Source organism: Orycteropus afer, unplaced genomic scaffold (genome assembly GCF_000298275.1).
Source record: "Orycteropus afer afer isolate SDZICR_OR568_19922 unplaced genomic scaffold, OryAfe1.0 scaffold00095, whole genome shotgun sequence".
In the NCBI taxonomy this organism is placed as follows: Eukaryota; Metazoa; Chordata; class Mammalia; order Tubulidentata; family Orycteropodidae; genus Orycteropus; species Orycteropus afer.
This window is the reverse complement of record NW_006921682.1, coordinates 2,282,600-2,295,279: the sequence shown is the minus strand read 5'-3', so window position 1 is coordinate 2,295,279 and position 12,680 is coordinate 2,282,600. Positions and strand designations below refer to the sequence as shown.

Sequence of the window (12,680 nt, the reverse complement as noted above, 5' to 3'; positions counted from 1 at the left end):
AGTAGATTGCCCAACCTTCCTTCCAAGGAATGGCTGGTGGGTTTGAACCGCCAGTCTTCTGGTTAGCAGTCAAATGGCTTAGGCATTATGCTACCAGAAGTAGCTATCCTTTTCTGCTAGAAATTAAAATCAAAATTTCAGATTATTAATATGAAAAATGTCTAGGGGATTTAATTAAGGTTCATTCAGATTAAATAAATATGGTCATGGCTATTGGGTACAATAGTCATAATATACTTTCTTATTGTTGTTTTTAGTTGCTGTTGAGTTGGTTCTGACTCATGGTGACCCCATGAATGCAAAATACAGGCATCTGCAGAGGCATTTCAGGTTCAGATCCAGACCTCCACAATAAAATGAATATTTCAATAAAGCAAGTCACACAAATTTTTTGGTTTTCCAGTGCATGTAAAAGCTATGTTTACACTATGTTGTAGACTATTAAGTGTGCAACAGTTTTATGAAAATGTTTGAAATATTGTGAGGATTACCGAAATGTGATATAGAGACACGAAGTAAGCGTATGCTGTTGGAAAAATGGCACCGACAGACTTACTTGACACAGGGTTGCCACACAAGTTTAATTTGTAAAAAGTGCAGTATCTGTGAACCACAATAACAAAGTGCAATAAAATGAGGTATGCTTGTATATACTTTTCAGACCAGAACAAAGGAAGTGACGATTTATATCATACCTAGAGTTAGTCCCTCTAAGAGACTGAGCTCTTATTGCACTCTTTTTCATTATATTTAAAGCTTTCATCCATGATTTTACAAGGAATCAATGCATTTTATTTAGAACCAACATTTGTAATGAAGATCTCAGCCTGTCCCTTCGATAAATTTGGCCCTCAGCAGTAACAAAAATTCTGGATCTCTCTTAGGTCTAGCTTGGAACATGGAGCTCAGTTCTGGTTGGCACAATTAGAAAGGGATGCCACTATTGGCAAGCTGGTGAGGGAGCTTGAAATATGACAAATGTATACTATTGGAAAGAATCTGAGATATTAGGTTGGGATGGCAGGACACAGAAGCCATGAGAGCTGGTGTCACACAATTCAAAGGGCTGTCACCAAAGAAAGTACTAAACACTGTGGTCAGGATTTTATATCTATTATCTAATTAAATTATATATCACAACAAACTATGGCCAGTAAATAAGTAGGTAAAAGGTAACGTGACTTGTCAAAATCCCATAATCCATGTGTGTTCCATCTAATTCAGGGACCCAAGGCTGTCCAATACTAAAGGCCAAGGTCTTTCATCTGTACCTCACCATCACAGTAACATTATGTGTGTATAAGGTAGAGCCCCCCCCCCAATATTTATAGCTATAAAAAATAACGTGAGAATTGTGTAGTGGTGCACTGTCTTCAAAGATGTCCAAGCAAACACTTGATGACTATGTCAAAGATATTGAAAAGATAATTTATTCATGTCCCTGGATGGTATAAATGCATTCAGCTGCCAACCAAAAGGTTGGAAGTTCAAGTCCACCCAGAGACACCTTGGGAGAATGGCCTGGTGATCTATTTCTGAAAAATCAACCATTGAAAACCCTATGGAGCACAGTTCTACTTTAGCACACAGGGGTTGCCATGAGTTGGAATTGACTCCACAGCAACTTTTTTTTTTTTTTTTAATAACTCACCCATACCTTTTTAAGAAGTGGAAATGGATGATCAATGAAGCCACTGTCCAATTTTAGGATTCTGGATTTCTATATTTTGGGGTTGGATATACACTCTAGATGGTCATTCTCCCTCCCCACTTTTTTTCACTTCCTTTGTCATTCCACCACCCTCTCCCATTCAAGCAGATAATCTGTCCTGGGAACATGCCTAAAAGGAGGGATATGGTGGCAGCTGGCAGTTTGGATAATAGCAATAGCCTGCTACTCCCTTTAGTTGTTGAGTCTAAATTTTGATTAAGCTTACTAAGGAGATTGTGTTATATTCCTTTCAGGAAAATCTGAGAAGCAATATACCACCTTCCCTGCCCTACTTTGCCACCAGGAAAACCCAAACCCCTGAATGGAATGCAGGTTTAGGACTAATATTCTGCTCTTCCACCTGAATGGGAGCTTGATATATAAATTAGGTTGAGTTTTTGAAAATAAATTTATACTTCTTATACACCTGAGTGTATGATCAGAGATAATTTTAAATTTGGGAGATGGAGGGTGTGGTCTCTGAGCAACAAGTAATATAATTGTTTGCAGACCTGACTTTTTCTGTCCTCTGCTGCCCCTCTGTGGACACATATTGAAATAACACCTCAAGGATTATCTGGTAGAAGGAGCGTGAAATTGGATTTAAAAGGACACCCCTCTGTAAGAAACGGTGGAGTTTAAAGCCTGGTGGAAGGCTATCACCCACTGGAGGAAGTAAAGAATGGTTGCCATCCCCAGCAAGGCTGGTGTTCCCAGGGGAGAAATGCAGCTTTTCCAAACTGTCCATGACTTCAAGAGGCTCTATTGTCCACTGTCTTTATTTTTCCTTGAGACACTTGGAATCAGTAAATGAGTGATCATCTAAATCCTCCCCATCATAACAACAACAACAAGAAAAAAAAAAAAACTTGCTGCCGTCAAGTTGGATCCAACTCATAGCGACCCCTCCTTGGGTTTCTGAGGCAGAATTGCCCAATCTTCCTTCCAAGGAGTAGCTTGGTGGGTTTGAACCGCCAGCGTTCTGGTTAGCAGTCAAGTGCCTTAGGCACTATGCCACCAGAGCTCCCACTCCCCATCATGCACGTCTGTATTTTTTTGGCCACTAGTAGTACCTACAGGCACAATGCCAACCCTCCTACACCTACTCTTCCTTTGCCTGGAGTAACAAGATGGTGTGTGGGTTTCTCCCTCTGGTTTCACAGCTTTTAACACTAGCTCCTCACCGTCTGTCTTTATGCTACTGTCTCTACACGACTCTACACCATCGCATTCATGCTTTCTGCATCCCTGCTGCACAGGAACAGCATAGAGATGGTCCTTCCATTTGAATAAGTGAGAAAGGGAAACCGTTGGGCACAAATAAGGGAAGGGGCTATGAATTGCTAGGTGTACCCTGGCTGGAATCTAGGGGTGTTCAAATCCGAGAACCATCTTCTACCTATAGATTAGCTGCTTTCTTCCCTGGTCACCCTCCTCCTGAGGCCCCACTACACCACCCAACTTCAATCCCCATCCCCTCTGGACAAACAGAAACAGTGGCTTGGGGCTTAACCTCTTTTTCTCCTGTCTACAGGAGAGGATGGGTTATCTGGGCTGACTGCTACCTGCCACTGGACATCCTCTCTCCAGCTGGAAGCCAGGGACCCCCAGGTGTAGTCTGACCTCCCTTCTCCTTCCCTCATGCCTCCAGACCCTGCCGCAGCCTGCGGTCCAGGGCCAGGAGCTGCCTCAAGAAGCCCCGGTTGGGGATGATGCCTCGATGGTCCTTGACTTTCTTGATGGCCTCCACAAGGGTGAGGCGGTGGTACAGCATGAGGTAGGCCAGCACCAGGGTGGCGGACCGGCTAACTCCCACAGCGCAGTGTACCAGGATCTTCCCTGTGAGGACAGATAAATGAGACAGCTGTGAGAGCATTTGTGGCAGGCTAGAGAAGGCTAGGAAAAGAGCTACACAGACAGGTGAAGAGGAAAACAGGGCAGTAGAGGGTGTGTAGATAGGATGGAGGTGAATGGGGAGAGACACAGGTAGAATGTAATGGAGAACCTGCAGTAGCTGAGTGTCTTTAAAAATCTGAAGAGAACTCAAAGGTCTACACACAACTACTGTAAAATAGAGCTTTGGACAGAGTAGCACTCAGTGAATAGTTGCTGAGTGAAACAAAAGCAAATACTCTTCAGTCTAACCTGGGCCTTTTTAGACTCCCCTGCCTTTCTATCCAGTTCTTTCTCTCAACCATTTATTTTGCTGATGCTTAATGTATTTTGATTAATATTTTTCCTGTTCACTAAAACAAGACATGCTTAAGGTAAAACAACAGCAACAACAACAACAGGAAAGTATAGAAATGTGTAAATAAGCAAAGACATTTTGAAAAAGCACCCATAATGTTAACCATCCAAAAGTAATTTGTCACTCTAAAATTTTGTATTATTTCCTTCTTGTCATTTTGTGTGCTGACTTAAAAAGAACAAAACATATGATTGAGAGAATACAATAGAAACAAGTTGGTATTGGTTCTTCCATTAACATTATATCCTGAGCATTTCTCTTCCAGTCATTAAAATCTCTCTCCATACTTGAACCTTTGAGAGTTTCCCTAATTAATGCTTAATGTCCATTGTTCCTTTCCTCTTCTTGCTATACACTCTTACCTCCTGGCTGGCTCAATGCCCGATGGATGAAGTCGGCAGCTGTCTGGAAGTGGATGCTCATATCAAAAGCTGGTGAGTCATGGGCCTCGACTCCCAGGTAGCGGATTCCCAGCCCCTCATAGGCCTCGGGTGTGCCTCGCCACTTGCTGTGTGAGGCATTGAGGACATGGGTGATTCCCAGGCGACGAAGCTCCCGGCGGTTGTTAGCTATGTCCCTGCATTGAGAAGAGGTTAGAGGGAGGGTGTGGGAGAGACCCAGTCTGCACCCTGTCAACTCCTTAGATAAGGTCATTGGCTCCAGGACTTTACTGAGGACTAATGACCTCACAAAGAGCTCTGGTGGTGTAGTGGTTAAAGCACTTGGCTGCTGACCAAGAGGTCAGTGGTTTGAACCCCCCAGCTGCTCTGCAGAAGAAAGATGAGGCAGTCTGCTTCTGTAAAGATTTATAGCCTTGGAAACTCAATAGGGGTTCTTATGAGTCAGAACTGATTCAATGGCAGTGAGTTTGGTTTGTTTTGGAATGATCTCATGCAGAACTTGCAAGTAAACCAAAAGGTAGTCATTGGAATAGAACAAAGGGATACTGCGTGGTTTAAAATCAGGAAAGGTGTGAATCAGTGTTGTATCCCTTCACCATACTTATTCAGTCTGTGTGCTGAGCAAATAATAGGTGAAGGTGGGCTATATGAAGAAGAACACAGGAAGAACAGGACAATAGGATTGGAGGAAGACTCATTAACAACATGCAATTTGCAAATGATACAACTTTGCTTGCTGAAAGTGAAGAAAATTTGAAGTACTTGCTGATGAAGATCAAAGACAACAGCCTTTCTATGGATTACACCTTAATGGAAAGAAAACACCCCTGAGACTATGGTCCTTAGTCATCATTCAAGACTGGAACTCACCTCACCTCTGAGCATCAACTTTCAGCCAAACAATGCACAGGCCTATAAGGTGAACAATGACACCAAGGTAGTACATATCCCTTAGAAAATCAATCATTCGAGGGAAAAGTGCAGCATTTACCCAGGGATACAGCTCCCATGGCAGGAAAGGAAGGAAAGAATGATGAATGGAAATGGTAAACACTGGGGGGAAGTGAAAAGAATGCTGTCACATTGCGGGGATTGCAATCAATGCCATGAAACAAAATATGTATGAAGTGTTGAATCGAAAAACAATTTTCTATGTAAACTTTCACCCAAATCACAATTGGAAAAAAAGAAAAATTCTCATAATTGGACCAATAAGCAATATTATGATAAGGGAAAAAGATGTGAAGTATCAAGAATTTCATTTTACTTGGACCCACAATCAACACACACAGAAGCAACAGTCAAGAAATCAAAAGATGTGCTGCTACAAAGGACCTCTTTAAAATGTTAAAAAAACAATGACGTCACTTTGAGGACTAAGGTGCGCCAACCCAAGCCATGCATTTTCAATTGCCTCATGTGCATGTGAAAGCTGGACAATAACTAAGGAAGACTGAAGAAGAATTGACACATTTGAATTATGGTGTTGGCAAGGAATATTGAATAGACCAGGGACTGCCAGAAGAAGAAACGAATCTGTCTTGAACAGCTGGAATGCTCCTTAGAAGCAAGGATAGTGAGACTTCATTCCATATACTTTGGACATGTTATCAGGGGGAATCAGTCTCTGGAGAAGGACGTCATGCTCAGTAAGATAGAGGTTCAGTGAAAAAGAGGAAGGCCCTCAATGGGATGGATTTTCAAAAATGAGCTCAAACATAGCAATGTTTGTAAGAATGGGCCAGGGCCAGGCATTGTTTCATTTTGTTGTGCATAGGGTCACTATGAGTTAAAAGTGACTTGACAACATCTAACAATAACAACAATGATCCAGAATGGAGGAACCAAGATGGGCAATGATCTAGAGTCCTGTCCTATGAGGAAGGGTTGATAGTATTAGGAATTTTTACCTGAAGAAGAGAAGACTAAGGGGATGGGATGAGCAATAGCTATAATAAAATCTTTAAGCATGCTATGGTAGTTAAGGTTATGTGTCAACTTGGCTGGGCCTAATTTTGAGTGGCTGGGCAGCTGGATACAGTTATTCTCCATGATGAGACAGGCAATCAGCTCCATGGTGGAATCTGCCATGAGTAGCTGAGTAGCTGCTTTAGAGATGTGATCTCCTTCCAGTATAAAAGGAAAAGCTTTGGGAATGGCCTGAAGCTTTATGGCATACTCAGACCCTGCATGTAGCTGAGTCTTCATTTAACAGTCTGCTACGTTTCCTGCCCAGCTTGGGACCGTCTCTGGAGTTGAACTAGTGGCCTGCCATGTTGTTTGGTAATACTGGGCCTGTGCCATTTTACTTGTCAACCTTGGGCTTGTTAGCCTCAGCAGCTGCCTGAGTGAAGAGACACGTCTTGTTCCAGTGGGTCAGAAGCAAGAGGTAGAGCTGAAGCCCAAGGTCGAGGGGCTTTCACCCAGACCCTAGAGCTCGGGACTTTGAAATCGGACTTTTAGCTTCCAAAATTGTACGAGAATAAACTGTTTGTTAAAGCCACACATTTGTGGTATTTTTTGTTACAGCAGCATAAAGTAACCAAAACAGATGCTCTGAGGAAGTGGGATTTTACTTGATTTGTAGATTCCTAAAGGGTAAAAGTAACATCAAAAGATAGACACTTCAAGGAAACAGATTTGTGTGCCATGTAGAGAGAAGTGTTCTAACAGTGAAATCTCCCTGAAGAATGACTGGACTGCCTGGGGAAAGGGTGATTTTTCTGTCATCATGATATTTAGACGTGGATTAGAGACAAGATCTGCATTCAGGAGTGGCTGTTGCAGAGAAGATATGAATATCAGGTAAGTTGCTGGACCAGCTCACACTTAGTATCCCTGCTAACTTTGGGATTACATGCTCTGACACTTGCTCCCATACCTTGCTCCCCCATTATTTTACCCTGTCTTTGACACCCAGAGTCCTTGTGTATTTTACCTGTTGTTCCATGTCTCACATTTACCCAGCTTTATGATATCACTTTAAGGTGTTTGGCTTACACTCTTCAGCTTGGTGTAGACACCCCTCAGGCAACACGATCAAATCTCAGAGGAAATGCCCTGTCCAGTGCAAATTCCTTGAGTAGAAAGAGCACTGAACTTGAACTTTCAATTTCTGGCTTTGCTACTTAGGACCCGTGTTGCCTTGGGCCTGACACAACTTGTCTGAGCTTCAGTTTCCTCATCTGAAACCTGAGGACAGTGCTACCTACCTCACAAGGCTGTTGTGAAGATTAAGAGAGAGCATTCATGTGAAAAGCTCCTTTTATACTGTTAAGGCCTTGAGAGAGAAGTGGAGATTACTCTTCTTTGAATGCTCGTCTCTTCACAGTCCCATATTGCAGAATCTCTGTATACACTGCTGCTTTTTTGGTCACCAGAAGAACCCCTTCAGTTTACTACCTACTGACGCTGGCTCCCAATTACTGCCTATTTCTAGAGCTGCAATAGGTAGGTCAGAGAAGTAATCTCTTATTCCTGATGCTCAATAAATATTTGTCATTTATTGACAAATTATTGACGGCACTCAATATATGTTTGTTAACTTAAGATATAATTACTTTAACAGAGTCTTTAAGTCCAGAGTTGGATATATCACAAATCCTGCCCAAACTCTCTCAAATCCACTAGCCCAAATGCCCCCTCCCCTCAATCCTCAACCTGGAACCAAGGCAAAGCTCAGAGTCTCTCTGCCACCCTTATCTTTTCTTCTTGCACACACACACATACACACACACACTCAGCTGTGGTTCCAGTCTGCCAGGTACATACTGGTCTCCAAGGTAGAGGCCTGGCCAGACCTCATCGGCATGGTTACAGGCTGTCTTGCCTGTGTAGAGAAGCCTCTCCAATTCAAAGACGTTGAGGAAGGGATGTTGAACAGTTGGCATCTCCTCCAGGGGACCTCTAGTGCGAACAGGAGATCTTGAGCTACTCCGGGAGAAGCGAGCCATAAAAGTCATGGAAGCCCAAAGCCAGTTACCAGGGCACATCTTAGAGGCAGCTACGGGGTGGCTGCAGTGGTGATGGGGTCAGTCACCAGGTAGCTGTTGCTAGAAGAGGAAGGGATGTGAGAAACATCTGCATGAGTTCAGAGCAAGTTCTTTTCCAAGTGGAAAAGTGGGACCAAGTGGGTTGGTCCCTGGGGAAAAGATTTTCAAGGGAAGCCTAGCCTTATGGGGGCCTCTAGGGTTGCCCTTTCTTTCAAGCTGCAGTAGATCCTTTAGCTCTGCTCTTTGGCTCTGTCATGCAAAGAGGTGGGAGAGTCACATGTCCTTGTTTACAGGGAGAGGGAGCTGCCCAGCTGCTGGGTTTCTGTTCTACTCCCCACCCCCCACACTCCGCCCCTGTGCTGCCAATAAATAGACATAAACACACACGCAAACATTTGGTATTTGGGTGTAGTGCCTATTGTTGGGTTCATATCAACCTGAATCTGATTCTTATCTAGTTGGGGCTATAGGCAGAGAGCATAGGGAGCTGGAATGAGGTTGAGGGTAGCTCTGGACCTATCCAGAGAGAATTAGCAGGAAGACAAGAGCAGCTGAGGCCATGACATATGCCAGGCCTGCCTCTCAGTGCCAGTGAGATGGGTTGCCTTAACTTGTTTCTGCCCTGTCACTGCCTCAGAGATCAGCCTGTCATGGGCAGTGTGTGTTGGGGGATGGGATAAGTGGGGGCAGGGGGCAGGGGGAAGGGGCAGGAGGGGAGAGGATAGCAATTAAGAGGAAGAGTAAGCTGCTTACTTGCTGAATGCATGAGTTAATGGACAAAGGTGCCAAACTATGTGCTCAACTGGCTAAACAGCCTCTTAGGTTCAGCATAAGGAAGCTATTGATCAAATTTATGTCTAACCTAAGAATTTCTGAGTCTACATAGGGTTGGAGTGACATGTGTATGTGTTTGTGTCAAGGAAGTGGCATAGGGGAGAAGCAAAGAGAAGAATGAGGGATCCTGCTAGGACTAGGGTCTCAGAGGCTCAGAATTACCATCCGTTACCATAGGCATCAAGTGACCCTACACAGCATGCTGGGTTACAACAAGGGGCTTAATAGGTATGCCTCAGATACGCAGCTGGCCCTTCAGAAAGTGGGCCAAGCTTGGGGCCTCAGAGTCCAACCCAGGAAGATCTAGCCTTTGAGACTTGCCCTGGGACCTTCAGACACGGAAGCAACTGTGGCAAGGCCCCCACTCCTTCTCCTTGAGCACCTATGTCCCTGCATGTTTGAAAATGTGAGCTTGCTGCCAGAATTCCCCTCTTATTCTCTTCCCTGCCTTCTAGCTGAGGAGACCTCAGGCCATTGTCCAGCAGTGAGAGGCCATTTTTATCCATGCCCACACCCTGCTTCCCCATGGCACCCTCACCCAGGGCCCAGCTCTCCCTTTTCCCCAAGGGCCAGGAGAGTGCAAACACAGGGCATAGGAAGCAAGGGCTTTAGGATAAGGATTGGTGAGGATCTTAGGATCTTAGGTTGTTTAGGGAGATTTTTTTCCCCAGTGGCTCCATCAGAAGGAGCACAGAAATATAGCTCTATGGCCATTACCACTACCACAACCATCATCATCATCATCATCTACCTTTCCTCCTCAGGGCTAATATCTCATCCCTTCTTCAAACAGATTCTGCTGCTTTTGTGATGATCAATGTAAGAGCTAGAGGTAAGGAGACCAGGTACAGGAAGGAGCTCCTTGGGACTCTTTTTCTTCGGGGGTGGAGAAGCCCCATTAGGTCCCAGGATACACCCTCAGCATTCTCCAATCCCATTAGTCGCCTTTCAGGGGCCCTAGTCTGCTATCCCTTTCTTTCCTCTGCTGTAGCGGTTCTAACAGGTTCATGGCTGTCGCCCCAGCCCTTGCCAACACAGCTCAGGGCTGAGGGTGCAGGAGGGAGCCCAGGAGAGCACTGCTCGCTGGCTCGGCTCCAATACCCCTTTTCATAACCCTTTCTCCCTCCACCCCCGAGAGGTTCGCCTCGCCCCAGCCTCCCGAGTCAGCGGGCGGGGGTGCGGGCGGGGGGCGACCAGCCCGCTGCGACCCTCCTACCTTTTGCGAGCGGTGAGCGAGGTCTTAGTCGCAAAGGCGGTTTTCAGGTGCAGGCAGCCCCAACGCCATGACTCTCTCTCGCAGCTCCCACTGCTGTCCCCACCCTGCCGACGGCGCTGTTGCCGCCGCCGCCGCCGCCGCCGCCGCCGCGACTGCCACTGCCGGAGAAGGGGTGATGGATTAGCATCTATTTTTAAGCCATGACATGAACGTCGAAGCAGGTTTCACATCACTGTGTGTTGGTGACACACAGGGACACAGTCTCCCTCCCAGTGGTCTGAGTCGACACGTAGCGTGGGCTCCTCCACCATCCCCTCCCCCTCCCCCCATCAGCCGGCCCCGTGTTTACAGAACAGACATACAGACCTATACAGCCAGAGAGAGCAGCACTACCACATATACACATAGGAGGGTGTATTTGTATTTTCTGTAGCTATTCCAACTACAAAGCCAGTTGCCTGAAGCTTACATTATGCAAGTCGTCTCAGACAGTGTCTTACACACACACACACACACACTTCTTCCAGACAAGAATTAATTACATAGAAATGATTATGCAAGCTCACATGTAAGTTCCTCATTCTCAAGCAATTCATATCATAAATAACATTCAGTAACCTTACTAGCACTTACTATATCCCTTTGGCATGAGGACTACTAGTAGGCACCAACAACAGCAACAACAATGGTAACAACATTCTCAATGCTTCCCATTAACATAACTCTCTTATTTTCATCACAGGTCTATGAAGTTGTTATTGTTGTTGTTGCCATTAAGTTGATTCTGACTCATGGTGACCCCATGTGTTCAGAGTAGTACTGCTCCACAGGGTTTCCAAGGCATGAAGTATGTATTAATATTAGCATAGTGCCTAAGGCACTTGACTGCAAACCAGAAGGCTGGCGGTTCAAACCCACCAGCCACTCCTCCGGAAGGAAGGTTGGGCAATCTACTTCCGTAGCGATACCACCTTGGAAACCCAAGGAGGGGTCGCTATGAGTCGGGTCCAACTTGATGGCACATAACAACAATAACAACATTTTAAGAAGAAGGACACTGAGGCACACAGTGGCTAAGTAATTTACTCAGGAGACACAACTCGTTGACAGAGCTGGGTTTCAAACCCTGGCACTTTTTTGTTTTTTGTGATTTGGATGAAAGTTTACAGAACAAATTTGTTTTTCATTTTTCAACAGTTCACACACATTTTGTTTCATGGCATTGATTGCAATCCCCACAATGTAACAGCTTTCTTCCCACTTCCTCCCCATGGTTACCTTTTCCCTGTGCCCTTCTTTCCTATGCATTCCTGCCCTCTGAGCTTTCTCCTTACATAAATGCTATATTTCTGAGCTTCCATGGTTGATTGTTTTAAGTAGTGTACCTCCCTGGTGTAATTGTTCACTTTGTAGGTCTGTCTATTGTTAGGCTGGAAGGGAGTGAGTTCAATTCTAGGGTCCAAGGGTGACTAGAGACCATAGTCTCAGGGTTTTACCAATCTCTATCAGACCAGTAAGCCTGTTTTTTTTTTTTTTTTTTTTCTTTTTTTCTTTTAAATGATTTTGAGTTTTGTTCCACATTTTTTTCCCACTCTATCCAGGATCTCCTATTCTTATCCCTTTCTGAGTGGTTGGCAGTGGTTGTAAACCAGCATCTCTGACATGGGCCTCAGAATGCAGGATGGACTTCACTCAGGAAACCATTTCTACCAGCTCACCTTAGAGTGAACTTCTCTTTCCCCAACTCCTGAAGGAATTAGTGTTCTTACCTAGTCTCACGAACTACCTTCTGATAAAATTTATCTTGCTTTTCAATTAAGATAGAAAGCACCTTGAAGGCAAGGACTGTGTTGCCTTCCAGTGCCAGGTCCATTATGTAATTCTGGAGGTGAAAGAGAGGGTCCTCATTGTATTATTAGTTGATGCTGTTGAGGACCTGGAGGATTCAGATTTTCTCCCAAGAGTAAGGCAGGCAGTGGATAAGGTCAGGCTGGACCTGGGTTAGGATGTGAAGATGATATCAACTGTAGCTGATATTGTTGTTTTTATGTGCCCTCGAGTGGCCCCCGACTCATAGTGACCTCTCCTTGGGTTTCCAAGACAGTATCACTACGGAAGTAGATTGCCCAACCCTCCCTCCGAGGAGTGGCTGGTTGGTTTGAAGCGCCAGCCTTCTGGTTAGCAGTCAAGTGCCTTAGGCACTATGCTACCAGAGCTCCTGTTCCTGGCAGAGATGCAGAATAGGCTTTGATCTCTGGATCAGAGAAAATTCCTG

General features: G+C 44.9%; 1 protein-coding gene across 1 annotated transcript; it reads right to left on the bottom strand.

Annotated features, from left to right (window-relative positions):
• Positions 1-3,350: 3,350 nt before the first annotated feature.
• On the bottom strand, positions 3,351-8,355 carry DUSP26 (dual specificity phosphatase 26). Its single transcript, XM_007942675.1, has 3 exons — positions 8,135-8,355; positions 4,325-4,539; positions 3,351-3,550 (listed from the first exon to the last, which is right to left on the bottom strand). The coding sequence occupies exons 1-3, from the start codon at positions 8,353-8,355 to the stop codon at positions 3,351-3,353; spliced, it is 636 nt and encodes a 211-aa protein (XP_007940866.1).
• Positions 8,356-12,680: the final 4,325 nt, after the last annotated feature.

Coding starts and splice junctions, on each gene's coding strand:
- DUSP26 (XM_007942675.1), bottom strand. CDS start 8,355: ATGTGCCCTGGTAACTGGCTTTGGGCTTCCATGACTTTTATGGCTCGC. Junction 4,540..8,134: donor GGCCTCTACCTTGGAGACCA/GTATGTACCTGG, acceptor TTCTCAATGCAG/GGACATAGCTAACAACCGCC. Junction 3,551..4,324: donor GGCATTGAGCCAGCCAGGAG/GTAAGAGTGTAT, acceptor CTGTCCTCACAG/GGAAGATCCTGGTACACTGC.